The sequence below is a fragment of the Lichenostomus cassidix genome, chromosome 5 (assembly GCF_008360975.1).
Source record: "Lichenostomus cassidix isolate B80296 chromosome 5, HeHo_3.0, whole genome shotgun sequence".
In the NCBI taxonomy this organism is placed as follows: domain Eukaryota; kingdom Metazoa; phylum Chordata; class Aves; order Passeriformes; family Meliphagidae; genus Lichenostomus; species Lichenostomus cassidix.
In genome coordinates this window covers 45,636,749-45,663,926 of record NC_139486.1, presented here as the reverse complement: position 1 = coordinate 45,663,926, position 27,178 = coordinate 45,636,749, and the positions used below count along the sequence as shown (strand labels likewise).

At 41.3% G+C, this 27,178-nt stretch overlaps 1 protein-coding gene across 1 annotated transcript in view; it reads right to left on the bottom strand.

The window, feature by feature from the left end:
* Positions 1 to 27,178, bottom strand: part of MUC2 (mucin 2, oligomeric mucus/gel-forming) — a 64,722-nt gene that overhangs the window by 27,763 nt on the left and 9,781 nt on the right. Inside the window, exons 12-39 of the mRNA XM_085063803.1 lie at positions 26,985 to 27,122; positions 26,283 to 26,447; positions 25,607 to 25,701; positions 24,537 to 24,663; positions 23,625 to 23,880; positions 22,673 to 22,725; positions 22,294 to 22,403; positions 21,712 to 21,863; positions 21,133 to 21,271; positions 20,479 to 20,589; positions 19,993 to 20,172; positions 18,788 to 19,027; positions 17,469 to 17,625; positions 16,031 to 16,159; positions 14,542 to 14,692; positions 13,745 to 13,788; positions 12,963 to 13,163; positions 12,592 to 12,621; positions 11,732 to 12,211; positions 11,001 to 11,183; positions 9,723 to 9,932; positions 8,605 to 8,766; positions 6,788 to 7,417; positions 5,991 to 6,149; positions 4,609 to 4,845; positions 3,201 to 3,353; positions 1,819 to 2,055; positions 544 to 753 (exon numbers count right to left, since the gene is read on the bottom strand). Coding sequence (XP_084919929.1) covers positions 544 to 753; positions 1,819 to 2,055; positions 3,201 to 3,353; positions 4,609 to 4,845; positions 5,991 to 6,149; positions 6,788 to 7,417; positions 8,605 to 8,766; positions 9,723 to 9,932; positions 11,001 to 11,183; positions 11,732 to 12,211; positions 12,592 to 12,621; positions 12,963 to 13,163; positions 13,745 to 13,788; positions 14,542 to 14,692; positions 16,031 to 16,159; positions 17,469 to 17,625; positions 18,788 to 19,027; positions 19,993 to 20,172; positions 20,479 to 20,589; positions 21,133 to 21,271; positions 21,712 to 21,863; positions 22,294 to 22,403; positions 22,673 to 22,725; positions 23,625 to 23,880; positions 24,537 to 24,663; positions 25,607 to 25,701; positions 26,283 to 26,447; positions 26,985 to 27,122 — 5,139 coding nt within the window. The remainder of the gene's footprint in view (positions 1 to 543; positions 754 to 1,818; positions 2,056 to 3,200; positions 3,354 to 4,608; positions 4,846 to 5,990; positions 6,150 to 6,787; positions 7,418 to 8,604; positions 8,767 to 9,722; positions 9,933 to 11,000; positions 11,184 to 11,731; positions 12,212 to 12,591; positions 12,622 to 12,962; positions 13,164 to 13,744; positions 13,789 to 14,541; positions 14,693 to 16,030; positions 16,160 to 17,468; positions 17,626 to 18,787; positions 19,028 to 19,992; positions 20,173 to 20,478; positions 20,590 to 21,132; positions 21,272 to 21,711; positions 21,864 to 22,293; positions 22,404 to 22,672; positions 22,726 to 23,624; positions 23,881 to 24,536; positions 24,664 to 25,606; positions 25,702 to 26,282; positions 26,448 to 26,984; positions 27,123 to 27,178) is intronic.

The following is a 27,178-nucleotide window of genomic DNA, read 5'->3' as shown; positions in this document are numbered from 1 at the left end:
GCATGCACAGGAATATGTTTCAGCCTGATTGGCATGTGGTGTTCTCATGTCAGGAGCTCCCAGAGTGCTAGTGAATCTCAGCCTAAGAACACACTTCACAGAAAGTCACCGTCTGCAGGGTGAAACTGTTTCCAAAGGTATGGCAGAGGCATACTGCCTTCCTACATCTATAACAGAGGAGAAGCATTAGCACTGACAGAGCAAAGGAGCAGGAGAAAGAGGAAAAAGTCTAGGTTTCTGTGCCTAAAGAGAGCTTGAAATGTAAGTAGCACAAAATCAAGCCCCACAACATTACACTCCATGTTTCCAGTGTCTCCATTCTGGCCACATGAAGGACAAGGTCCAACAGTGGCAAAAGCTACTAAATCCTTGCTCCTTCTGAAAGAGAGCTGAAGGGACAGCTATGGCCAAAGGCTGTTTCAGGGGAATGTCCAGAAGTTAAACCCATTTCTAATCCCATATAGAGGCAAAAACGGAGGGGTTCACAGACTCTCACTATTCTCAAAGGCAAAGAACATATGAGAGTAAAAAACATTGAAGTACCTGGAGTTTGTTTGGTGGTGGTGTATGTTGGTGTGGGCGAGGATGTGCTGGAAGTAGTTGAGGTGGGTGTTGGTGATCCAGTACAAGTTGTGTTTGCGCAAGGAGGGCTGCTGCTGGTGGTGGTGATGCTGGTGGTGGTGCTGGGAGTCTCTGGTGTCGAGGGAGTGGTTGTTGGTTTTGGTGTGCTTGGAGTGGATGTCACGGTGGGTTCTAGAAACAGCAGGGACAGAGAAAACAGACAAAGGCACCAAGGCATGAGTGAGACTCAATAGGAACTCAACAGAAGCTGTACATGAAGCAGCTGCCACAGACCTAGAGAAGTCAGCCCATCCTTAGCACAGCAAAGCTCTCTAGCACCAGCCCTTCCTTTCTGGCCCCAGAAAGAAGACTCCTTGAAAACAATGCACAGGAATGTTCATGGCCCTCCCTTAATAGTGAAGAGACTGGGAATGGTGCTGGAAGGTGCTTCTCACAAAATCAGAATGACCAAGGAGGAGATGAGCAGGAATAATCTTTTTGATCTGGCTTGAGATTTCCATTTCTGCCTCCTTACCTGAACACCTTGCTTAATCCTGGGGCAAGAGCTGAGACCAGAATGTGTGGTTTGAGAACAAAACACACACAGGAATATGTTTCTGCCTCATTGTCAGAAGAGTTCCACTGATTCAATGTCATCTCTCTGATGGGCTTCTCAGAGGATTAGTGAATCTCATCAGCCAATGACTACACTTCAGAGGAAGTGGCAGTCTGCAGAGTGAAACTGTTCCCAAAAGCCTGTCACAGGAGTCCTTGATTCCTACATCTATAAACAGTGGCATCCACTAGCACTGACATGGCAAAGGAGGAGAAGAAAGACTAGAAATTTTTTCCCAGAAAGCACCTGAAATTACAGTGCTAAAAGAGTAATCCACCCTGCAATTGCACACCTTAAATCCAGTGACTACATTCGTGACAGATGAAGGACAATGTCCAACAAGAACAAAAGATTTCCCACCAATATGCATCTCTCTAAGCCCAGCAGGAGTACCAGCACAAAATACATTCTCGGAGTCTTGTTGAGTCATGGAAGCCAAGATCTTCTCACCAGGACCCCTGAATTCTCATCACTTCTCAAAAAGCCAGCCCAAGAGCCAACTTTGGGCAAAGGACATTTCATGGGATGCACAGCAGTTAAACCCATCCCCAAATCCATAGTGAGGCAAAAATGGAGATGCTAACAGATCATTGTTACTCCCAAAGCAAGGTAACATACAAGATCAGACAAGGAAAAAGAACCTGGAGTTGATAAGGTGGTGGAATATTCCGATGTGGGTGTGGATGTGATCGAAGAAGTTGAGGAGGTTGTTGGTGAGCCAGTAACAGTCGTCGTGCTCGGGGTGCTGATGCTGGTGGAAGTGCTGGGGGACACTGTGGTGCTGGCAGTGCTGATGGGAGTCTCAGGTGGTGTTGACAGGGGAGTAGTTGTCGATTCTGGTGTAGCGGATGTTGTGCCTTCTGTGGTCGTAGGTGTGCCTGTTGGAAAAAGCAGGGACAGAGAAAACAGACAAAGGCACAAAGGCATGAGTGGGACTCACCATGAACTGAACAGAAGCTGCACATGTGGCTGCTGCCACAGACCTACACAAGTCAACCCATCCTTAGCACAGCAAAGCCCACCCGAGCACCAGCCCTACCCTTCTGGTCCCTGAAAGCAGAATCCCTGAAATCCATGCACAGAGATGATCATGGTCCTCCCCTCCTAGTGAAGAGATTAGTGATGGTGCTGGAAGATGCTTCTCACAGAATCAGAGATCTACCAATAGGGAAGAGATGAGGAGGAGTAATGCTTTGGATCTTCCTGGGGCTTTCCATCTCTGCTTCATTACCTGAACACCTCACTAACTCATGGGAGAGGAGATAAGAGTGAAAGCTGTAGTAAGGGAAGAAAGCATGAACACGAGTATGTTGCTGCCTGATTGGAATGTGATTCCCCCTGTATTTCAATGACAGCCAGATGCAGGGCTTCCCCGGGCACCAGTGGATCTCATCGGAAAAAGCATCAGCCAAAAACCACAATGCATGGCAAGAGGCAGTCTGCAGAATAAAACTGTTCCCTAAAGCCTAGCAGGAGAATCATTCCTTCTCACATGTCTAACAGCTGACAATGAGAGGGCATAGGAGGAGCAGAAAGGGAGGAAAGTCTACAAAACTGAGCCCAAACAGAGCCTGAAATGCCACTGCCACAAGACCAAGTCTCAGTCTAATTGCACAACATGGGTCCAGTGACTACATTCTGGCCAGCTGAAGGACACAGTTCTACAGCAACAAAAGCAATGTTTCCCATAGGTTCACCATCTCTAAAGTGGACACAAGCATGAAATACCTCTTTGAGGTACTGTTGAGTCAGGAAAGACAAGACCTTCTCCTAAGGACCCCTTAATCCTTGTTCCTATGAAATAACTACCCCAAAGACCGGTTTGGGCACAGGAAATTTCCTGGGAGGCCCTGAAATTACACCCATCCCTGATCTCATCCAGAGCCACATGTGGAGCTGATCATGGACTTTCACTGCTCCCACAGCAAGGCCAGCAATGTTGACAGAATCAGAGTATTATTTGCTGGTACTGTAGTCAGAGGCACGGGGGACTTGGTGGGAATTATTTGGTTATGGAACATACTTCCAGGAGGTGTGGTGGTTGTTGGTGATCCAGTACCAGTGGTTGTTGTGGTCGGAGGGCTGGTGGTGGTGGTGGTGGTGGTGGTGGGAGTCTCTGGTGTTGAGGGAGTGGTTGTTGACTTTGGTGTGCTTGGTGTGGATGTCACGGTGGGCTCTAGAAACAGCAGGGACAGAGAAAACAGACAAAGGCACAAAGGCATGAGTGAGACTCAACAGGAACTGAACAGAAGTTGCACATGAGGCAGCTGCCACAGTCTGAGAGAGGTCAGCCCACTCTTAGCACAGCAAAGCACCCTAGCACCAGCCCTTCTTTTCTGGCCCCAGAAAGCAGAATCCTTGAAATCCATGCACAGAGACATTCATGTCCCTCCTTGCCTAATGAAGATAGTGGGAATAGTGCTGGAAGATGCCTTTCACAAAATCAGGAAGACCTAGCAATAGGTTAGAGATGAGGAAGAGTAATGCTTTTGATCTGGCTGCAGCTTTCTATCTCTGCCTCATTACCTGAGCCCCTGAGTAAATCGAGGACACAGTCTCAAACTGTGCTAAGTGCAGTTTAAGTTGGACTTTAGGATGAATTTCTCCAGAATACAAACAATTCGACACTGCAATGGACTGCCGAGGGACGTGGCGGAGCCTCAGTGCCTGGTGGCTTTTAAGACAAAACTGGATGTGGCACTTAGTGCCATGGTCTAGGTGACATGGTGGTGTTCAGACAAAGGTCGGACTTGATGAACTCAGAGATCTTTTCCAACCTAACTTATTTTGTGAATATATTCCTGCCTGATTGTCACGTGATGTCCCTGTGGTGCAATGAAGGTCTGATGAACGACTTCCCTAGGCACTAGTGTATCTCATCAAAGGCTACAGTTCACAGCAAGGGGCAGTCTGCCATGAGAAATTGTTCCCAAAATCATGGAAGGGGAATCCTTCCTTCCAACATCTATAACAACTGTCAACTGTTAGCACTGACAGGACAAAGTAGAAGGGGAAAGGGAAAAAACCTGGCATAGCTGTGCCCAAAGAGAGTATGATATGCAACTGCCACTAGACCAAGCCCCACTCCAACTAAACTCCGTGGTTCCAGTGATTCCATTCTGGCCAGCAGAAGGATGAGGTCCAAAAGCAGCAAAAGCAACATATCTCATCAGTTCAGCATCATTCTCAGCTGGGCACCAGCGTGACATGACTCATTGGAGCCTTATTGAGTCAAGGAAGCCATGAACCTTGAATTCCTATGCGTTGTGAAACAGCCAGCCCAAACCACCAGGTTTGGAATAGGCCATTCCTGGAATACCTTGGAATTATAGCCATCCCTAATCCCACCCAGAGGCAAAAAAGGAGGTGCTTATGGACATTAAAAACTCCAAGAGCATGGGAAAATCTAAAAGCACAAAATGTTCAAGCACCTGGAGTTGATAGGGTGGTGGTGTATGTTGGTGTCGGTATGGATGTGCTCAAAGTAGTTGAGGTGGGTGTTGATGAGCCAGTAACAGTCGTCGTGCTTGGGGTGCTGATGCTGGTGGAAGTGCTGGGGGGCACTGTGGTGCTGGCAGTGCTGATGGGAGTCTCAGGTGGTGTTGACAGGGGAGTAGTTGTCGATTCTGGTGTAGCGGATGTTGTGCCTTCTGTGGTCGTAGGTGTGCCTGTTGGAAAAAGCAGGGACAGAGAAAACAGACAAAGGCACAAAGGCATGAGTGGGACTCACCATGAACTGAACAGAAGCTGCACATGTGGCTGCTGCCACAGACCTACACAAGTCAACCCATCCTTAGCACAGCAAAGCCCACCCGAGCACCAGCCCTACCCTTCTGGCCCCAGAAAGCAGAATCCCTGAAATCCACGCACAGAGATGATCATGGTCCTCCCCTCCTAGTGAAGAGATTAGTGATGGTGCTGGAAGATGCTTCTCACAGAATCAGAGATCTACCAATAGGGAAGAGATGAGGAGGAGTAATGCTTTGGATCTTCCTGGGGCTTTCCATCTCTGCTTCATTACCTGAACACCTCACTAACTCATGGGAGAGGAGATAAGAGTGAAAGCTGTAGTAAGGGAAGAAAGCATGAACACGAGTATGTTGCTGCCTGATTGGAATGTGATTCCCCCTGTATTTCAATGACAGCCAGATGCAGGGCTTCCCCGGGCACCAGTGGATCTCATCGGAAAAAGCATCAGCCAAAAACCACAATGCATGGCAAGAGGCAGTCTGCAGAACAAAACTGTTCCCTAAAGCCTAGCAGGAGAATCATTCCTTCTCACATGTCTAACAGCTGACAATGAGAGGGCATAGGAGGAGCAGAAAGGGAGGAAAGTCTACAAAACTGAGCCCAAACAGAGCCTGAAATGCCACTGCCACAAGACCAAGTCTCAGTCCAATTGCACACCATGGGTCCAGTGACTACATTCTGGCCAGCTGAAGGACACAGCTCTACAGCAACAAAAGCAATGTTTCCCATAGGTTCACCATCTCTAAAGTTGACACAAGCATGAAATACCTCTTTGAGGTACAGTTGAGTCAGGAAAGACAAGACCTTCTCCTAAGGACCCCTTAATCCTTGTTCCTATGAAATAGCTACCCCAAAGACCGGTTTGGGCACAGGAAATTTCCTGGGAGGCCCTGAAATTACACCCATCCCTGATCCCATCCAGAGCCACATGTGGAGCTGCTCATGGACTTTCACTGCTCCCACAGCAAGGCCAGCAATGTTGACAGAATCAGAGTATTATTTGCTGGTACTGTAGTCAGAGACACGGGGGATTTGGTGGGAATTATTTGGTTATGGAACATACTTCCAGGAGGTGTGGTGGTTGTTGGTGATCCAGTACCAGTGGTTGTTGTGCTCGGAGGGCTGCTGGTGGTGGTGGTGGTGGTGGTGGTGGTGGGAGTCTCTGGTGTTGAGGGAGTGGTTGTTGTTTTTGGTGTGCTTGGTGTGGATGTCACGGTGGGTTCTAGAAACAGCAGGGACAGAGAAAACAGACAAAGGCACAAAGGCATGAGTGAGACTCAACAGGAACTGAACAGAAGTTGCATATTAGGCAGCTGCCACAAAAGTCAGCCCAACCTTAGCACAGCAAAGCTCCCTAGTACAAGCCCTTCCTTTCTAGCCCCAGAAGGCACAATCATTGAAATCCATGCACAAAGACAGTCATGGCCTGCCTTTCAAAAAGTAGAGACTGGGGACAGTGCTGGAAGATGCTTCTTACAAAATCAGAGAGATCTACTAATAGGGAAGAGGTGAGGATGAGTAATCTTTTTTGATCTGGCTTGAGATTTTCATCTCTGCCTCATTACCTGAACAACTTACTAACTCATGCAGCAACTGCTGAGATGGCAATCCGTGGTCAGAGAAGGATGCACAGTACCAAGAGGATCAACACCTCAACAGGAGAGGAGGACATAGACCCCTGTACCCTTGGTCCTTCTGAAACCACCAGCCCAAGGGCAACCTTTGGACAAAGGCCATCTCAGGAGACACACAGCAATTACTCCAATCTCAGATGCCATACAGAGGTACAAATGGAGGAGCTCACACACTTTCAATTCCCCACAGCAAGGAAACACATGAGAGCACAGATCAGAGAAATACCTGGAGTTGGTACGGTGGTGGTGTAGGTTGGTGTGGGTGTGGATGTGCTTGAAGTAGTTGAAATGGGTGTCGTTGAGACAGGAACACTCGTTGTTGTCTTTGGGGTGCTGCTGGTGGTGGTGCTGCTGGGGGGCATCGTGGTGGTGGTGGTGGTGGTGGTGCTGATAGGGGTGGCGGTAGGGGTGGCACTGCTGGGAGTCACCTCTGGCGTTGGCGTTGGAGAGGTTGTTGATGGTGTTGTAAGGGACACGCTGGTCGTTGTGGATGAAGGTGTGGAAGTTGTGGTGCTCGTGGTGCTTGGAGGTGAAATACACTCTGGATTGTTGGGGGTGCAGCAGACACTGATCTCGTAGTTGAGGCAGACTGGCATTGGTATTATACCTCCTATCTGCTGATCTTTATTGTTACAGATGAGCCCTACATCAACATCACATTCCACTTTCTGCCCTAAATCTGCAATGGGAGTGTTAGGGAATTTCTCTGCTCGGCATGAAATGTTCTCAACTTTTGCACAGACCCAGGAGGGGTTTTTCTTCACAATGTTCTCAAAGGTTTCGTAGTCACCACTATTTCTGTCAGAGCTATTTGGGTAGCTCACATCAATCCAGGGCGTCCAGACGCACTCACAGTCTGGGAGACAACAACAACATGGACAATTAGAAACAGACAGGACAGAGACAACAAGCCAGGGCACCAACTCACACAGGTGGTGCTCTGGGCATCCCCTGCACTCAACGCTGCCCCGCAGGCACTGCTACTGCACTCAGCCAACACTGGCCACAACCAAGCTCAGAGCAGTGGCCAGGCCCCCCTTCTTGGACCTACAAACCACTCCAGGCCAAAATCAGCACACAGGCACTGATGAAATATGCGTGTGCCCCCCATGGCCAGGTCACATTGCTTTGTATGGACATTCATGTGCAAAAATCCACTCACAATAAGACCCACATAAGAGGCAGAGCAGGACTAAGCAAAGACTCCTGCCACTCCCTCAGCTTCTTGCGCCATGGCTACCACCTCACTGTCTCAGGGAAAATCCAACCACTGGAAAGGCACCCAACCACAGGGAAAGCAGGTATAGGACACACACTGCTGACAAACCCCTTGGTTTATCTGTGTGGTGCTTTGCAGCAGCACACAGATAGCTGGAGATAAGCACCAGCAGGAATGCTGGTAGGGGCCAGCTGCCCACAGCTGGTGTCTGTGGAATGGGGCAATCTGTGTTCTGAAACCATTCCCCAAACTCTGCCAGGAAAAGCCTTGGAAGCTTCATGCAGCCCAAACAGCTAGTAAGTAGCAGCAATGGCCACCAAGACAATGCAGGACAGAAATGGAAGAACATCTGCACAGCAGAGCCCAAACAGAGCCTGAAATGCCACTGCCACAAACTTTAGCTCTGCTCCAACCCACACCATGGGTCCAGTAACTACATTCTGGCCAGCTGAAGGACACAGTTCTACAGCAACAAAAGCAATGTTTCCCATGGGTTCAGCATCTGTCTAAGCTGGGCACAAGCATGAAATACCACCTTGGAGACCGGCTGAGTCAGGGAAGACAAGACCTTCTCCTCAGGACCCCTTAATCCTTGTCCCTTATGAAATAGCTACCCCAAAGACTTGTTTGGGCACAGGAAATTTCCTGGGAGGCCCTGAAATTACACCCATCCCTGATCCCATCCAGAGCCACATGTGGAGCTGCTCATGGACTTTCACTGCTCCCACAGCAAGGCCAGCAATGTTGACAGAATCAGAGTATTATTTGCTGGTACTGCAGTCAGAGGCACAGGGGATTTGGTGGGAATTATTTGGTCATGGAACACACTTTCAAGAGGTGGGGTGGTTGTTGGTGTAACAGTTGTTGGCATTGGTCTGGTGGTCTGGTGGTGGTGGTGGGTGTGGTTGTGGTGGTGCTGGGAGTCTCTAGTGTCGAGGGAGTGGTTGTTGTTTTTGGTGTGCTTGGTGTGGATGTCAGTGTGGGTTCTAGAAACAGCAGGGACAGAGAAAACAGACAAAGGCACAAAGGCATGAATGAGACTCAAAAAGAACTGAACAGAAGCTACATATGAGGCAGCTGCCACAGTCTGAGAGAGGTCAGCCCACTCTTAGCACAGCAAAGCTCCCTAGCACCAGCCCTTCCTTTCTGGCCCCAGAAAGCAGAATCCTTGAAATCCATGCATACACAGGGCTACGGCCCTACCCTCTGAGCAAAGAGACTGGGAGTGATGCTGGAAGTTTCTTCTTAGAAAATCAGAAAGACCTGTCAATGGGGAAGAGCTCAGGAGAAGCAATCCTTTGGATCTGACTGGGACTTTCTGTCTCTCTGTCATTATCTGGAACACCTTGCTAAATCCTGGGGCAAGAGCTGAAAGGGGAAGCTGTAAACAGGGAGGGAAGCATCCACAGGAATATGTTTCAGCCTGATTGGCATGTGGTGTTCTCATGTCAGGAGCTCCCAGAGTGCTAGTGAATCTCAGCCTAAGAACACACTTCACAGAAAGTCACCGTCTGCAGGGTGAAACTGTTTCCAAAGGTATGGCAGAGGCATACTGCCTTCCTACATCTATAACAGAGGAGAAGCATTAGCACTGACAGAGCAAAGGAGCAGGAGAAAGAGGAAAAAGTCTAGGTTTCTGTGCCTAAAGAGAGCTTGAAATGTAAGTAGCACAAAATCAAGCCCCACAACATTACACTCCATGTTTCCAGCGTCTCCATTCTGGCCACATGAAGGACAAGGTCCAACAGTGGCAAAAGCTACTAAATCCTTGTTCCTTCTGAAAGAGAGCTGAAGGGACAGCGATGGCCAAAGGCTGTTTCAGGGGAATGTCCAGAAGTTAAACCCATTTCTAATCCCATATAGAGGCAAAAACGGAGGGGTTCACAGACTCTCACTATTCTCAAAGGCAAAGAACATATGAGAGTAAAAAACATTGAAGTACCTGGAGTTTGTTTGGTGGTGGTGTATGTTGGTGTGGGCGAGGATGTGCTGGAAGTAGTTGAGGTGGGTGTTGGTGATCCAGTACAAGTTGTGTTTGCACAAGGAGGGCTGCTGGTGGTGGTGGTGATGCTGGTGGTGGTGCTGGGAGTCTCTGGTGTCGAGGGAGTGGTTGTTGACTTTGGTGTGCTCGGTGTGGATGTCACCGTGGGTTCTAGAAACAGCAGGGACAGAGAAAACAGACAAAGGCACCAAGGCATGAGTGAGACTCAATAGGAACTCAACAGAAGCTGTACATGAAGCAGCTGCCACAGACCTAGAGAAGTCAGCCCATCCTTAGCTCAGCAAAGCTCTCTAGCACCAGCCCTTCCCTCCTGGCACCAGAAAGTATAATATTTGAAATGCATGCACAGAGACAGTCATGTCCCTCCTTGCCTAATGAAGATACTGGGGATAGTATTGGATGTTGCTTCTTAGAAAATCAGGAAGACCTAGTAAGAGGTAAGAGGTGAAGAGGAGTAATGCTTTCAATTTGGCTATAGCTCTCTATCTCTGCCTCATTACTGGAACACCTTGCTAAATCCCTGAAGTAAGAGCTGGGAAGCAAATCCATGAGATGGAAGTGTGGAGAGGAATATGTTCCTGTCAGTCTGTCATTGAGTTTCCCTGTGGTGGACTGTCAGCCTCATGAAGGGCTTCCCAGAGTTCTAGTGGATGACATCAGCAAAAGGTTACAGTTCACAGCCAGTGGCCTTCTTCAGTGATCAACTGGTTCCAGAAGTCTCCCAGGGTAATCCTTGCTTCTAAGATCAAGACCACAGCCATCCACTTGCATTGACATGCCAAAGGAGGAGGAGAAAGGGATGAAAGTCTGCACAGGTGTGCCTATAATGCAAACATCACAAACTAAAGCCCCATTCCAATTGGACTCCTTGCATGGGTCCAGTGATTACATTCTAGCCAGCTGAAGGACATGGTCCAACTGCAGCAAAATCAAGATTTCCCATCAGTTCAGCATCTGTCTAAGCTGGGCACTAGCATGAAATTTCTCCCTGGAGACTTGCTCAGTCAGGGAATCCAAGACATTCACCTTCAGACCCCAAAATCCTTGTTCTTCTAAAATAGACAGCCAAAAAACCAGCTTTGAGTGCAGGCCACTTCAGCTGATGCACAGTATTTACTCCAATCTGCAGTGCCATGGAGACACACTAGAGGAGATGCTAAGGCACCTTCATTTCTCCCATAGCAAAGGAGCACATCAGAGTACAGTCCAGAGAAGTACCTGGAGTTGGTACGGTGGTGGTATATGTTGGTGTTGGTGAGGATGTGCTGGAAGTAGTTGAGGTTGGTGTTGGTGATCCAGTAACAGTGGTTGTCGTTGGAGTGGTAGAGGTGGTGCTGGGAGTCTCTGGTGTCGAGGGAGTGGTTGTTGACTTTGGTGTGCTCGGTGTGGGTGTAGGTGGGGCTGTTAGAAACAGCAGAGACAGAGAAAACAGACAAAGGCACAAAGGCATGAGCAGGACTCACCAGGAACTGAACAGAAGCTGCACATGAGGCAGCTGCCACAGACCTACACAGGTCAGCCCACCCTTAGCACAACAAAGCTCTGTTGGATCAGCCCTTCCTTTCTGGCCCCAGAATGCAGAATCCTTTAAATCCATGCACAGAGAGGGTCATGGCTCTCCTTTCATAAGGAGGAGATTAGACATGGTGCTGAAAGGTGTTTCTCACAAAATCAGAAAGACCATGTCAGCCTTATGAAGGAAGCCTGCACAGCCCCACCCAGAAAATGCCTCTAGCAGCAGGCATTTGCAGCATGGCCTACTCATTTCCCACACAGCAGGTCCTCCTGGGAATATTTTCTCCAGCAGAAATTTGAAACTCCAAACCCTCCTAAGTAAGACTTCCTTCCAGCTCAATATGTTCTATGATTGTGACCTGCCTTTTGTAGCCAAAAGCCCTTTATTTCTCCAATGGCAGAGTAAGATCACAGAGTGTTTTTCTGTTAAATACCTGTAGATGTTGAAGTGGGGACTGATGGTGTATGCTCACTTGTGGTGGAATGGATGGATGTGGGCGTGGTGGTAATTTCTGTTGAAATCCTGGTTGTAGTGGTGCTGGGTATTGTTGTCTTGGTGGTGGTTGAAGCTCCACCTTGTGTTGTAGTAGGTGTAGTTGTACAAGGAATTTCTTGCCACTCACAACAGTCTACTCTGATTTCATAATTATAGCAAAGTTGCCACATAGTTACATCTTGCTCCTCATTTTTACAGATCAGTCCATATTTAACATCACAATCTACTTTCTGACCAAGTTCTTCTAAGCTCACATCAGGTTTATCCGTAGCCCTGCATTCAATCTTGTCAGGAGTTTCACATATTTTATTTCCATGTTTTCTTATTTCATCATATGTTTCATAGTCACCATCACCTTCTTCAGGTTTACTAACATCAAACCACTCAGTCCAATTACAGATTAGTCCAAAGCATGGAGCTGCAAGAAAAGACAGAGATTCCGGAGTTTACAGAGAACATCCTGAGAAGATCAATTTTTTATTTTCTTCCATTAAGGACTAGAGGAGTGCATTGCAATTTGTCATCTTTCCAAAGATCTCTTTCTTAAAGAAAGGAGTTCTAAAACCGGTTCTATATTACCAGGTCTTTAAACTGGAAGTTTTGCATCAAAATAAAAATCACCAAGCTGAAGCCTTTAAAGATCATTCTTCTCTCTTTACTAATGACACTTTTGAAATTACAAAAAATTATTAATTTTTCTTTAAAATATATTTTTCTGTAGTGATTGTCTTTAATTTACTCTTCATTTAAATATTCCTTTGACATTTTTAACAACTTCATTTTGTATTTATAACTTACTTGTGGTTACTGGGTGGCTTGTAGTGGTAACTGAAATAGAACAAAAAGAGATTGGTCTATCATTTCAAAAGAAATATATTTTTTTGCTGACACTTCTGAGAATATGTCTACTATCCCATTAGGATATTGAAAAGCCAACACATTTTTTCAGAAATAGGAAGGCACCCCATACAATTACACTTACAATTCCTTTTATAAGAAATAAATCAACTCAAAATGCTAAAAGTCTTTCTAAGTCTGGTGTGATAAAACGATCCACAAATATTGCTCTCTCTGTGTCAACTATAATCCCATATAATTGTACATTCTATATTTAAAATATTTTCCTTAAAGAAAACAATTTTTTGATCACATCTCTGTTGATGATTTACCTGTGGTGGTGGTGGTAAGAGTACTGGTAGGAAAGGAGGTTGAAATGGTTGTAGGTGAAGATGTTGGACAAGGATAGACTACACTGGGAACCACAGAACCATTTTCTGCACAAATGTATATTATACATATGTCACCATCCTGTACTTGTGCCACAGTATCACCCTCTTGGTAACTTGTTCCATTGACAACACAAGGACAGCCTGTGAAAGAGAAAGAGCTTTACTGTGCAATTTTTCGACTACTATGCAAGAGGCAGAGACAAAATACTTATGGACAAGAGAGCATTTATATGAGTCATGCATGTTTTTCTGAGCTGTACCTGGAGCTTAGATCTACTATATTGTGCTAATTTATTTTTACATTTAAAGTGACATTAGAACATGTTTAATCAAATCCTGGATTAAATGCCAGGTGATACAGACTTAGAAAGTAGGTTTTAAAATGTTCTGAGAGAAATAATAATTGCAATTTACAATCTGACACTTTTATATAATAACTATACGTTCAGGAAGTGCAAACTCTTGCTGAGTTTGCAATCCATTTTTGAAATCCATTAGTCTGGATATAGGACAGGGGTAGAAAGAATGAAGGGACATGAGAAAAAGATTGAACCAGAATTACTAACAGCAAGGTTCAATGAAAGTGCTGCCAAATTTTCTTTAATGACAACTTTCACTAGCTCTGGAAAGAATTATTCTAAATCAATACTAAGTCTTTTGTAGAGTCAGACATAGCAATTCTATGCTTTTGTTGTTTCTAGAAAAACCCAAATGTTATTTACCTGGGAGTGGTTTACATTGTATGGATCCTGAGGGGCCACAGATGCTAAAAGAAAAATTTTTGAAAATTAAAATGTTGCTGATGTTTTATGACACATGTTAGCAGAGTCAAGAGCATAAGAACATAGGTATTTGTCACTTGATTTTCATTCACACTCCTGGATATTTTTCTGGGTATATTTTCTAGAATTGCCTATAATTTTTTCTTTCACACTAATTCGCCACTTTCAGTACAACATCTTAAAACTATCATGGAACGCTTTGTATTGCAAGTTGCAATCCTGCAATAACAACTCTTTTGCAGAATGAACTTACAGCCAGATCAGGGTATTCTCTGGTCAGCATGTGGAGCCAGAGGTGTAAGTGCTGTCATTGCTAAGGCTCTAAGAATGAGCAGTTAGGACTCAGCTATCCCTTTCAGGGCAAGTACAGCGTATTTCAGATTGGAGTGATTTTGAAGTTCCAGTTTTAAGTGAGAATGCGAGGCAGAGTAGTCCCTCTCTTCTCAAACAGTCATGAGAATTGAAAGGTTGTTTTAGAAGTTCACCCAGGTTTCATGCCATTCTATAATTTATGACAGTTGATAGGTATAATTAGTGAGTTTGCTAATGCACTTATTATAACAACACTACCAACCTGAAATCTGGATTATTATGGGTTTGGAAAATTATAAAATGCAAGAATATACCAGCTCTTCAGCTGAAGTTGCATCTCTATTTGTTTGAGGCCCAGTAAAGTAAATGTGGGACTCAGCATACACAAATGATTTCGCAAATTACTGCAAGTAATTTTTATATACCATATTGTACAGTTTTCTTTTGTGGGTATCTCATGCCCAGGGGGTACATGGATTCCACCATCGATGTAGCACCAACATTTATCTTCAGTCACACATTCCTTTGTCTCTTCATTATAAATAGGCTTGTCCTCAGGGCATCTTGGGTAGCAACCTATTGATGACAGGTAGAAGAGAATACAGGAATGAAGAAAAAGTGTAAAAGTTAACTCAGCGATATATTACCTTCTGAAGGTAAATTATTCTTACTGAATCAAGTGTAGTGAAAGAAATCAAAAGCTTCCCATTCAAATCAATCCTTGTACAATTAGTCTTGCCAAAAGAGTTAAACAGTTCACATTGATAATACTGGGGTGAGAAGGATTAAGAAGTTTTTTTTATGAAAACTAGGGAAGATATTTTTTCTTAGCTCAATATCTTGAAGAAACCCCTAACTTTTACTCATTTCAATGGGCAGCTAGTAATTTTAAGACAAAGAAACATCCCAATTTGTGTATAGATCACTATATCAGAAATACTTTTGTGAGGAATATGGAAACATATTCACTAACGGGTTTTTCACTACAATTATTGGAACATTTGACCTTGTTTACATGCTTTTAATACACCAAGTATCTCTACCTCAAACAGAATTTATCTGTGTTTTTTCTTAGCCTTGGGCAGTGATCCGAACTTCACTGCAAGAGATTTATTGACTGTCAATTCTCATTCTATTTTTCATTTAAATACACTTAAAATATTATTGTATTATTATTAGTAGTATATCTCCTTCCTCCAAAAAAACTCTTATTAAGTCCAATTATTAATGACATGAAGTCGTCTTTATACTGTACTGGAGTTATAAATAGCCTTTAAACTGAAGCACAATGTAACTAACTGGTACTTAAAAGTCACTTTACACTGCCAGAGACATTCTTGCATTATTGCAGCCCCTTTAATGTGAAAATCCTGTTCCATTATCAATCACAAGGACTGTCACCTACTAATTTTGCATTTACAAATGAAATAGAATCTCTATTAAGAATCCAATGTATAGCAACATCAGTGTGTCTGCTATGAAAGATATTTATTTTCCAGTGTAAAGGTAGATGAATGCTTCACATTAAAGTCAAGATATTCTGATGCATAAAAAAATCTATAAGTTTAAAACACCCCAACTATCAGTCACTTGCTTCTTTGCCATATCAAAGATTTTCCTTCTTTTGAAACACTTTAGCATGGAATCAAAATAACCATGATGCAATGATATTGCTTGTTTCAGGATATTATCCAAGCAGAGACCTAGTTTTATGGCTGACAGCAATGTAACTATTACCCATTGATGTCAATAAATAATAAACTACATTATAGGAAATATTTATGTAAGACTGGAGGCAAATTCAACATAGCAGATTTAGGAACATCTCATCAAGTTGACTGACTATTCCATAATTGTTAAAGGATACCTGAAATCTATATAAAACACAACACAAAATGGCAAGGAATTTATTACCTTCCAGTAATGGTACTGTAAAGTTGGTGCTGACATTGTTGATCATCCTGCAGGTTGTGATGTTACTGCCACAAGGTTCATAGTGCCACTCACACTCATCACGAGGGTTGTAGTAGTCACAGAATATCGCTGAAGAGAAAAAAGAGAAGCTGATTAATAACAAGGTTGCCAGAATGCAGTTCTGAGCAGGTCTTTAAAGGTACAAGCTACGTGAATCTACAAGTTAAGCCCGTTAAATTTCTCTTGAGGTATGTGGACTTTCTGCTACTCTGCTTAAATATCAAAACTCTGGTGCCCAAGACTTTCATTTTAAATATTCAAGCCACTGGATAAAAATTCTTCAAATCATAAAGAAAAAAAATTTTTTTAACTATTTTAGTTTAAAATTAAGGGTATATTTCCGAGAGTATTTTTCTTCCGTAGCTACTAGCAAACTCCTAAATATTTTTGCATTTTATAAAAATAGCTCTATCTTGCTGTATCAGATAGGCTGAGAGTGCAAGAAAAAGCATATAAGAGATTATGAATACAACTTAAATTCAGTTTAGATGACTACCGACAGAGGAAGGAGCTTTTATTAACGTATATATCAGAGCTGAATGTAACTTATTATTTTTGTTTCACTGGCTTCTTACACTTAAAAACTCCAATCTGAATGAATTTTTAAAATAAAAAAATATAGATTTCTGCTATTTAGAATCTCAAAATTTTGATTTGAGCACTTTTGGGGTAATATAAATTTAAGTACTATTTTACATTAATTTATTGTGTACTGGTATGAGTACTAGGACCACTAATGGACACTGCTTAATATATATAACACTGATTAGGTTCAGTGCTAAAGCATGGGAGTGGTATATACTTTTTGCTAAAATCAAATTTGGAATAATTTGAAGAACTGAGAGAGGAGAGAGATGACAGAGGAAGAAAGAAAAGAGAAAAAAAGAAAAGAGAAAAGAGAAAAGAGAAAGGAGAAAAGAGAAAAGAGAAAAGAGAAAAGAGAAAAGAGAAAAGAGAAAAGAGAAAAGAGAAAAGAGAAAAGAGAAAAGAGAAAAGAGAGAAAAGAGAAAAGAGAAAAGAGAAAAGAGAAAAAAGAGGAAATGGAAGAGAGAAGAGAGAAGAGAGAAGAGAGAAGAGAGAAGAGAGAAGAGAGAAGAGAGAAGAGAGAAGAGAGAAGAGAGAAGAGAGAAGAGAGAAGAGAGAAGAGAGAAGAGAGAAGAGAGAAGAGAGAAGAGAGAAGAGAGAAGAGAAAAAACCATGCTGAATAAAAGACAATAGAAATATCTAAATTTACTTGTGCTTTTTGTTCCCTGATATGCTGAGAAAATACATTTCATTGAGTAGCCAGTATGACCTTGCAGTGACAGCAGTAATGATTTATTTGACTGGCTTTCTGACAGCCACTAGAAAGATACAGTTATGTTTATATGTTACTCACGGCAGATATCAGGGGTTCTCCAGAAAACACAGGCCTCAACCTTGGTACACTCTTGGGCATACGCAGCCACTGCAGAACAGAAGCACTCACAATCTCCACCGCTGTCACAAGAGCAGGCATCATGGACACAAGCTTCATAGAAAGGATGTGGATCCACCTGTCAGGGAAAGAAATGATGCCCCAGTTCATCTCCAAATTAGTTTTCAAACTAATATGTTTGAGAGCTCTTGATATGTGGGAATTGAGCTGGGCAGGAATGAGACTGTGTCTAAGAGTTACTAAATCACAAACAGCATTTATAGGCTTGAAGCTGCTCAATATATTTTGGAGAATAATATATTTAAAATAATATAGCTCCTTCACAATTTGCTATGACTGAAAAAACAAAGTAACAGTTCTTGGCAGTGCCCACATATTCTAATGTTCCATTTTAGTGCTCTCAAAACCAAGTTGAATTGAGGCCAGTAAAGTCTTATGTTTCAGCAAGCTTTGCCAATTGAATGGGTGAACAATATCAGAAAGGCTGCATTCACAGCAAATATGAAGCATATAATTTTGTGCCTGTCAGTTTTTGGAGTTTCTCCACACATTAAAAAAAGCTTTTGGTTTTTTTTTTTTGCTTGATACTGCAAGAGGAGAAACTTAAACTGGATTTTTGCTGCCAAAGTAAACCACGTGGAAACATATAATAAATTAAATTAGCAATTGTTTGTGACTTTTTGTTTGTGACTGTTATTAATATTACCATACTTCAGGACAGAGATGAGACATAAAGAGGAGAGTTCACTGTGCACTCTACTCTGGAAGCTGTGGGCCATCATAATGTTTGCTGTGGCTATTTGGAGGCACAGTACCAGCAGCTGTCTGTCTAAAGTAAGTGATGTCAGTGATCTCCAAAAGGATCCCTCAGTGGGTTGAATACTATAAGAAGTAGTAGCCTCTTCAACAGCTACCTTTCAAGTTTAGTATGAATTTCAATCAGGAGATGGGTCTGATTATTGTAAAATCCTCCCGAACTTACAATACTGACTGTCTCTCAACAAGAGATGGAGTAGCTGCAGCAAACACAGACCTATTCAGGCTAGAATTCTGAAGCTAACTTGGAAAGCAGTAACAGTGAAACTGCTGGTGACACAGTGCCATTGCCACAGACACTCAGACTGCTTTGACTATGGCCATGTGAAATGTACTGACACCTGTAGCTGTACTGATGACTTAATTGAAGATCATTCTGTTTAACCATCTCTTCATTTATTTCTGATGGTCTTTTTGATTCTGCATTATCAGAAATGTCCCATCACCTACTGCCTTCTACAAACCTTGGAGTGACAAATTTTGAAGACTTCACTCTGGATGATGCTGCATTCTTTCTCTGCCCAGGACTTCCGGTGTGGTTTCAGATCACAAGGCTTAATCTCTTCTGTAACATCTGGACACATGGGAGACTGTTTCCAGGAATTTCCAAACTTCAGAGCATTAGTCTCCTGCAGTCCACTCCTTGTTGTAAAGTCATTGTTTGACTTGTCATCAAAGTTGCCACACAGACCACACACTTTGCCCTGGAAAGGAAAATTGGGTTTTTAAATATACCATGGAAGTGAGAAACAGGCTCTGGTAAAGTAAGAGCAAAACACTGACATGAAAATGACAAATTACTGTCTGTGTAAATGATGACTTTCATATATATTGCCAAATCATTTGTACCGAAAATAAATCTTTGTCCTCAGCAAACTATTCACCTACCATGTCTTCCCTCCTTGAAATCAGCTATACCTAGTGTATTTCCATCTGTCTCCATATCCAACTCAAAACATTAAAGGATCGCCACACCTCTCACAGCTGAGAAAAATTAATTTATTCTCCATTCTTCACAATTTATCATTGAGAATTACCTATAAATATAAACCTGAGGTAATTCATTTCTACTCAAAGCTGTTTTTATTAAAAATTTCTAACATAATGAACACCATTTCTTCATTCGTGGAAAAAAATGACAGGGACCTATTTTTCTTGAAAGAAAAACGTATCAATCTACTCTCAGTAGTGAATTTTTTGTAATCCTATTGAAGGTCCACCAGCCCCCTCAAGAAACAGTATGTCCCGTTTGCAGAATGCCTCAATGCTCTCCAATTCAGCATGCTGATTTTCAGGAGCCAGAACTATAGCCATACATTGCATAGGGAACTTGGTTTTAACACAAGGCTGAGATTGCATGTAGGTTTTCAAGTGCATGTGCAGTCAGTCCACACCCCCTAAATTATTTTGGATGATTTCATATCAATACTCTCAAACTCAGGAGTGCCTGAGATGTTTATCTCTATTGCAATAACATCCTATGCATTCTCTGCAATGCATTGTGATAGACTGTAAGAAAGCCCAGAAGCAAGCTGTGATGGTAATAATGCAAGGTAATCATCAGAACACTGAGGATATAGGAATTAGACATGGAATCAGAATAAAAGAATATTCATTTTTCCTTGTCTATTCTTAGTACTACTTCTGAAAAAGACAGGCAGGCACTCACTTTGTAATCAGGGCTCAGCTTGATGAAAACAGTAGTCTTCTTGTCCCAGATCAGCATCACACCGTTGCTAGCCTCGATAACCAGGTACAGGCCGACTGTCCTGTTCCAATACTGCACATCACCACCAACATCTCGCTGAATTTCTCTGTATTCTTTGTTCTCCAATTTCAGTTCAGTTTTCTGAAAGATAAAAAGAGAAATATTGTAACACCAACTTCTATGATGAGATAAAATATTAGACACTCGTAACAATACAACTCATTCTGAAGCCAATAGCTCAGACTCTGGGATTACTTCCAAGATGGCAGGGAGTGGTGTAGCACTTTTGTTTGAGAGAGTTTTCATCACCTGAGAATCTACACTTTTACAGAATAATTTGATATAAGCCTCTAATGTTTGTTACAGCTGCTTTTAGGGACATGACTTTGGAGCATTACTTTTTTGATAGTTCTTGATTGCTGACATGTACTGACTGTCATCACTCACCCCTAGAAACATTTTGATAGCCTTTGAGCAAGTGACTCCTGTAGTTCCACAAGGGACATTCTCTGTGATGATACTGAACGAGCCGCTGGATTTTTTGTCACCACAAAAGTCCTATTAAAAAAAAAAAAAAGAACATGAGAAAATTAGGCAGAATATTTCATTTTAGATCAACCTCAAAATAATTGCAACCATTTAAATCTTCACAATGTATAAACAGTCACTGCTCCTTTAAATGTGAGATCCTACATACACATATTTTTACAGATGCACAGTCATGTATGCGCATTTCTATATATACATATGACCAGTTAACACAACCTGCGAAAAAGAGTAGGGCAATAAAACAAAATGAGGAATATATTTTTAAATACAAGTTTCAACTTTCTAAACTTAGAATTTGGATTTATTTCACAAATGATAGTTAGTTTGCACAATAACATAGTTCTGTTACATATAATTTAGGATATCTATATCTGAAAAAAAAAAGCCACATTCACACAGCTTGCCTCCACTAAAAATGCACAATTTATCCTGGCAGAATGTGTGAACACCTCAGGAACAGTGATGGCATGCAATAAGGAATGACAAAACCAAAAGGGAAAGTAGATCTTAAAGGTAATCAAATTCCATTTCAGCCCTCCTGTTGAGCATTACCTGAGTAGCCACATATTCACAGCTCCCATCAAAGTCATAGAATTTCCCATCAAAAGTGTTGTAATGGCCACTTCCATATATCATACAAGTGCCATAGCACACTTCATTAGTGCATTTCCAAACCCCTTTTTGGCAGGTACTAGAAAAGAGCAGAAAATTGAGTTTTCAGATCTCATCAAGAGTGTGCATTTTGAAAAACTGCAGAACAAACCAAGCAGCTGCCTGAGACAACGTGATAATGTGCAAAATATCCAAGCCTCAACTTCAATTGTTTAGCCTGTTTTTAAGCCTATAACGTGATTTTCACTCTTGATGATTGTTCAGCTATAATCTTTGGATTTGATAGCATTTATATTAAAAAAATTAGTGATCCAACAAGAGATGCCTACTGAAAACAGAGGTAACTACTACCCCCATATTTTCAGTAGAATCTGTATTTTCTCAGATAGCAATAAGTATTCCTGAAAATTAAGGATGATACTCCAGCTTTTGCAGCCATTGCAGTACATAAGCCTAGATATGACTATTAATAAACTGCATGGAATATATTCTAGAAGAAAGTATAAAATTATTATTCACCAGGTGTTGCAGTCCACTTTTATCTTCTCTCCAGAAGAATACCACTCATTGTTATGAACGCATGGGCAGTCCTTTTGCTCAACACAGCCCCCTCTGCCATCATCAAATAGACCTTCAGGACACACACAGCCTGAGACACACTCTGTCTGGAACTAAGGAATATAAGGAGAAATGGTTACCTAATGACAAAGCACTGCATTGTAATTCCACTTCTTCACAAGCACTCTTCAAAAACTGCATTTACAACCAAACAGCCTAACATTGATTAGTATTACAAAGTTATTTTTTTCTAGGTTTCTAACATTTTTTCTTTTCTTTTTTGATTGTCTAAGAACCCAAATTATTTTTCACTTGGAAATTACAACTTTACTGAGGACACAGTAAAAAGAAAGAGGAGAGGGAAACCATAAGGGGAATCATCATGAAAACATAAACAGATTAATATCATTGGGGTAAAAAGAAGGAAGATTAAACCAAAGCAAAATAAACTGTTAGTTACAAGTGTATTCGCTGAGTAGCACTAGGTCATTTAAAGAATATAGCTTAAAGAAAGCATGACACAAAGAAAAATTGAATACATACATGATCAGTTTGAGGAGTATGACAGCTAAGTTGTATAGGTGTTTGTGAAGTCCAGTTTGAGGATGCACTGCAGTCGAAGTATGTCTTGCTAGAAGAACATTCGCTTTCACCTGAAAGGTACATTGTTGGTTTAGATCAATCAAGAAAAGGCAAAGAAATGTGAGTGAAAGGTAGTAGTTTCTGAGACAGAAATCTCAGTCTATCCTTATAAAAAAATAGGCTCAGTGAAGAGAGAACAAAGTGAAAATGTGTTACTGTTTTACATAAAGAGAAAAAAACATGCAAAACAACTAAGTGGAAAATTCAAATGGGAAGTATGTTTGGGTTGGGAGGTCAGTTACGGGTTTTATTCTAGTTTAGTTTATAGAATGTCACTTACTTTTCACTCTTATTTTCACTGAAGCACACTGGACCTTTGCATTTCGGCAAACACTAGAAAAGTGAAATAAGCAGAAATTAAAAAAAAAAAAAAAAGGAAGCTCAATATCTTCAACTTAAGTCTGAGGATTTGTTGATATAAATTTGAGAGTATTTAGCAAAGATGCCCTGCTTAATTTCTACTGAAATTTCAAGGTCAATTCTATTAAATCACACTCATGATGTTTTAGTTGGAGAAAAAGTATAGCAAGATTTTAGGCATAACACACAGAAAGGTTATGTTTTAAGGAATGACAGCTATTGTATTAATTGTTAATACTATGTTTTATGATGGCACAAGAAATAGATAATAATGAAACAGATAATAATGATAATTTAAATCAAAGCCTCCATTTGGAGACACAGTGTATTTTCATGCCTATTCAATTCATATGCTGCAAATTTGTTGACATATATGCTTCTTCTGCTGGATGAAAGAAGGTCTTTCACAGTTTACACTGACAACTCAGGCAGCAAACAGTTGCCAGAGTTCATGGCAAAATATAATCATAACTGTTGTTTACAAAATCCTGTGCTACAGTAAATATGTATCAAAGAGACTTTCCTTTAGTGGAAAACACAAGCAATCTCTGTCTATTTGAAAAGGAAACACAATGTATAGGTGGCCTTTTATCTTCCTTTCATCCTTCTGCTTAACAAAGCCTTATTAACAGTGCAGCTTCAGAATAACATTTATCTGTGAAGGCCAGTACTCACACCTCTAAAGCAAGCTGCTCTTCTCAATTATTGATAAATCGCATTGCAACAGGATAATGCTTTGCTCAGCACGGAGATGTTGTGAAATGCATTACAAATGCTCATTAAAGTACCGAAAAAGCTAAGCACCTTACACCTAATAAGCAATTTTTAAAGGGTTTTTTTCCCCATAAACAAGAAGCCAAAATAAAACATACCAGCGTTCTCCATCTTTTGTGAAATATTCCCCAGGTTCCAGGTATGATCCCTTGTAATAACATGGGCACTGGGAGATGGGCACACAGTTATCCTGGTTATCCAAATATGTATCTTGTGGGCAGCCACAGCCATCCACAGGAGCAAAGTCTTGCACGCAATACTTTTCACCATCAGCAATGGAACGACAGGTTTGCTGGCACATTGTAAGATTGTAAAGGAACACTTGATTTCCTGGGCAAGAAGATGCTTCGCTACCTGGAGGGAAAATACACAAACTGATAAATAAGGGATGCAGGATGGACAATTTGGTCCTGACATTCCCATTTTGGTTTCTTTGGCTGTACTAAATGTAATGATAAAAACATTCCCTTAGATCTTATTAAAGTACAAAAGTATCAGAAGTCACAAGTAACACTAACCTAACTTTAACAGTTGAATACTTATTTTTAACTCCTACTAACAGTTTCTGCTTTCATACCCCTATTTGTTTCACACACTGATAATCAGATAGAGAGCACAATATAATAAACTCCTAGTCTCAACCATACTAAACTGTTGATGAAAAGCAGGCACAATGAGAAACCAAGACACTGATAAAGAAATGCATGGTAAAAGCCCTGAAGGAGGGGATTCCATTACTAAGTGAAATTAGGCATTAGCGAAACTGGGGAAAAAAGGTGAAAGTTAAAAATATTGTTTTCTACTTTGCAATATGTAATGATCAAATTACATCTGAAGAATATAGCATGAATTAGTACACATTATAATCCACGTCTCTTTTAGGTCCATTAGACATTTCTAAGATTCTCCCGATCCCTTAACATTGAGATCACCGACAGCAAAATTCAGAGAGAGCCTGCTTATTTCTCATGGTTAATTAATTCCACAGGGATTACTTTTCCACTACTTACTGCAGACACTCTTTCTCCAGTCTCCCAGTATGATCCCTTTGAAAGCACAGGCTCTTGAGTAAGAGGACAGAGCAGCACACAAACATTCTTCATTGTCTTCACAGAGGCAGGTGTCATATTTACATTTCTGAAAAAAAGATGAGAGGGTCAATAAGTCCACAGGAAACCAAACAGCAGTTGCAAGTTGGTTGCTACAAAATGTCCTGTCTGCTTTTCCTGATATTGTTTATATTAATTTCCCATGACCAGAGAAAATGGAAGAAATGGACAAAGACCAGAGACCTGAAGTGCTGCTTCATTTCATACACAACAAAAATATTTGAATGCTTATTCTAACCTAAGTCAAGCCTCTTGAACTTTTAAAAAGTAGCCAGCCTCCTAAGAACACCTTTTTCAAAGGATATTGATACCATTTGTGCTCAGTTACTAATTAGAAATTGAGAGATCCACAAAAGCTAGAAATAATAAAGGCAAAATATTAACCAGATCTATGAATATCTTCACAACATTTGAGCTCACACTGACTTACAAGTATAAGCAATGATTTTGGAAATCATTTTCCTCAGATAAGCATCACTTACTGCTCAACACAGATGAGCATGGGGGAAAAAATTAGTGGATATTCTGGCATGAAAATTATTTGGTGCTACATTCCAACCAACATATGGAGAATTTTTTCCTGACTTTATAGAAACTAATGTTTAAGGGTAGACTTAAACTGTCTGTGTGTCTCTTTTCTGTGAATCTTCTTTTCAGTCCAAATATCCAAGCCAATAAAAACATACATTAAACACAAAACATAAGAAAGCAAAAAACCAAAGTACATTTTTCTTCAGCAGCAGCCCATAAGGATCTCATGATGGGAGATATCATGATGGGATCTCATGATGGGAGATCCTTATGGATCAGATGCTTCAGATGCTATGCTGCCTGAGTCAGTCAATGCAAAAACTTCAGCAGCTCTTATGGACAAGCTACTCAGAGATGTCTCAAATGTTCAAACAATTATAAATATCTACAGTTTACCATCTGAAATAATGCAGTACTAAAAGAGTGCAAAGTTACAATACCTTATAGTATTCTGAAGGATCAATGACCAGGTGACATCTTGCAAAAGGACCCTTGGGGTTTTTCAACAAAGAACACCAATGTTCAGCATAATTTGCTGAAAAAAAAAAAATTAATCCCATTTCCTTATCTTTCTTGTTTTCTTGTGCCATGTCTAGTTATGCTAGTTCAACAATACAATGCAGTGCAACAATACAAATGAGAGAACTGTGTGCATTTGGGGGAGTGGATAAACTACATGCAATCACTGTACACATATTTCTGTTCTTTGATTCAGAGACACGCAATCATAAAATCAAAAATTGTATCTTATTGTTGCAACTTGTTTACATGGAATTGTGATGGCTCTTTCCATTTGAGGACCATAAAGCTAAGTTAAACATAAGGCTAAATAATACTAGGAGGTACAAGCTGTCTTTGCAGATAATGCAAATTAATGACTGTTTTTCCCAATCTTCCAGCTTAGGACTCTTTTACAATCACCCCCTAAACTTTCACTTCAATTTGATGGGAAATCAGTGCTTGTATGTATACATACTTGCAGATATTAATTATTAATTTGACAGTCCTGTAAAAAATCTTCAATGCCACACTACAATTCTTACATGCCTGTTGTAATGTAAGCAGACACTGCTCATCCTGGCAGAAGCCAACCATCTGGCCTCTTAATGTGCTTACCACTTTCAATGCTGAGACTGCAGGGGTCTTCCAGGTTTTCTGCTTGGTCTGAGCAGGTGGACTGAGCTTTCCATGTGTTAGCAAAGGCAGATCCTGTAGCCTCTATCAGCCCACTGTTTGTTCTAAAGTCATCACCTTCCATTCCATTGAAGTTTCCACAAAGACCTATGTGAAAACAAGGTAAAATTTTTACTTAATCATTATTTATTCTCATATTAAAGGTCAAAGGAAAGGGACAACTGATCACAAACACTAGAAACAGCTGATTATTCCATCTCAATATTAATGCATACTATAAACACTGACGTTTTGGAAGCCCTCTTTTAAATCTTCAACATCTTCAAGAATAGTCATCATGAAGATATCTATGCTTCAGGAGATCCCTAACCTGTATTTTTTATGCTTTCTGATGATATTGAAACCACAAAATGCACCAAAAACCTGGTTTTGTGGATAGTTAAAAATTAAGCTGGATACAAAAGTAAGGAATATCCTAAGAAATATATATGTATTGGCACCAGAGTGATAGACCATTTCAATATCAAAAAATAAAAACACATTTCTAGTTTTGCGTGAGTCAATTTTCTTTCAGTTTTCTCCTCTTGAATTAACAAGTAGCATGAGTTATCACTCGTATAAAGAATACATGACTATTCAACTGTGGAACAGCATGCCTTTGCTTCTATTTGCATAGACACTTGCCTTGAAGTTTTCCTTTAACTGATTGATCCACAGTCACAAAGAGCTGCATGACTCGAAACAGCTGGATCTGCATCTGAAGCCCAAAAGAAGTTTGTACAACAAAGTAGTTGGAAGATGGCTTGAATACTGAGAAGCTGGCTGAAAAACAAAACATGAACTGTTGCAGTAAACACACACACAGGCTGCAAAAGAAA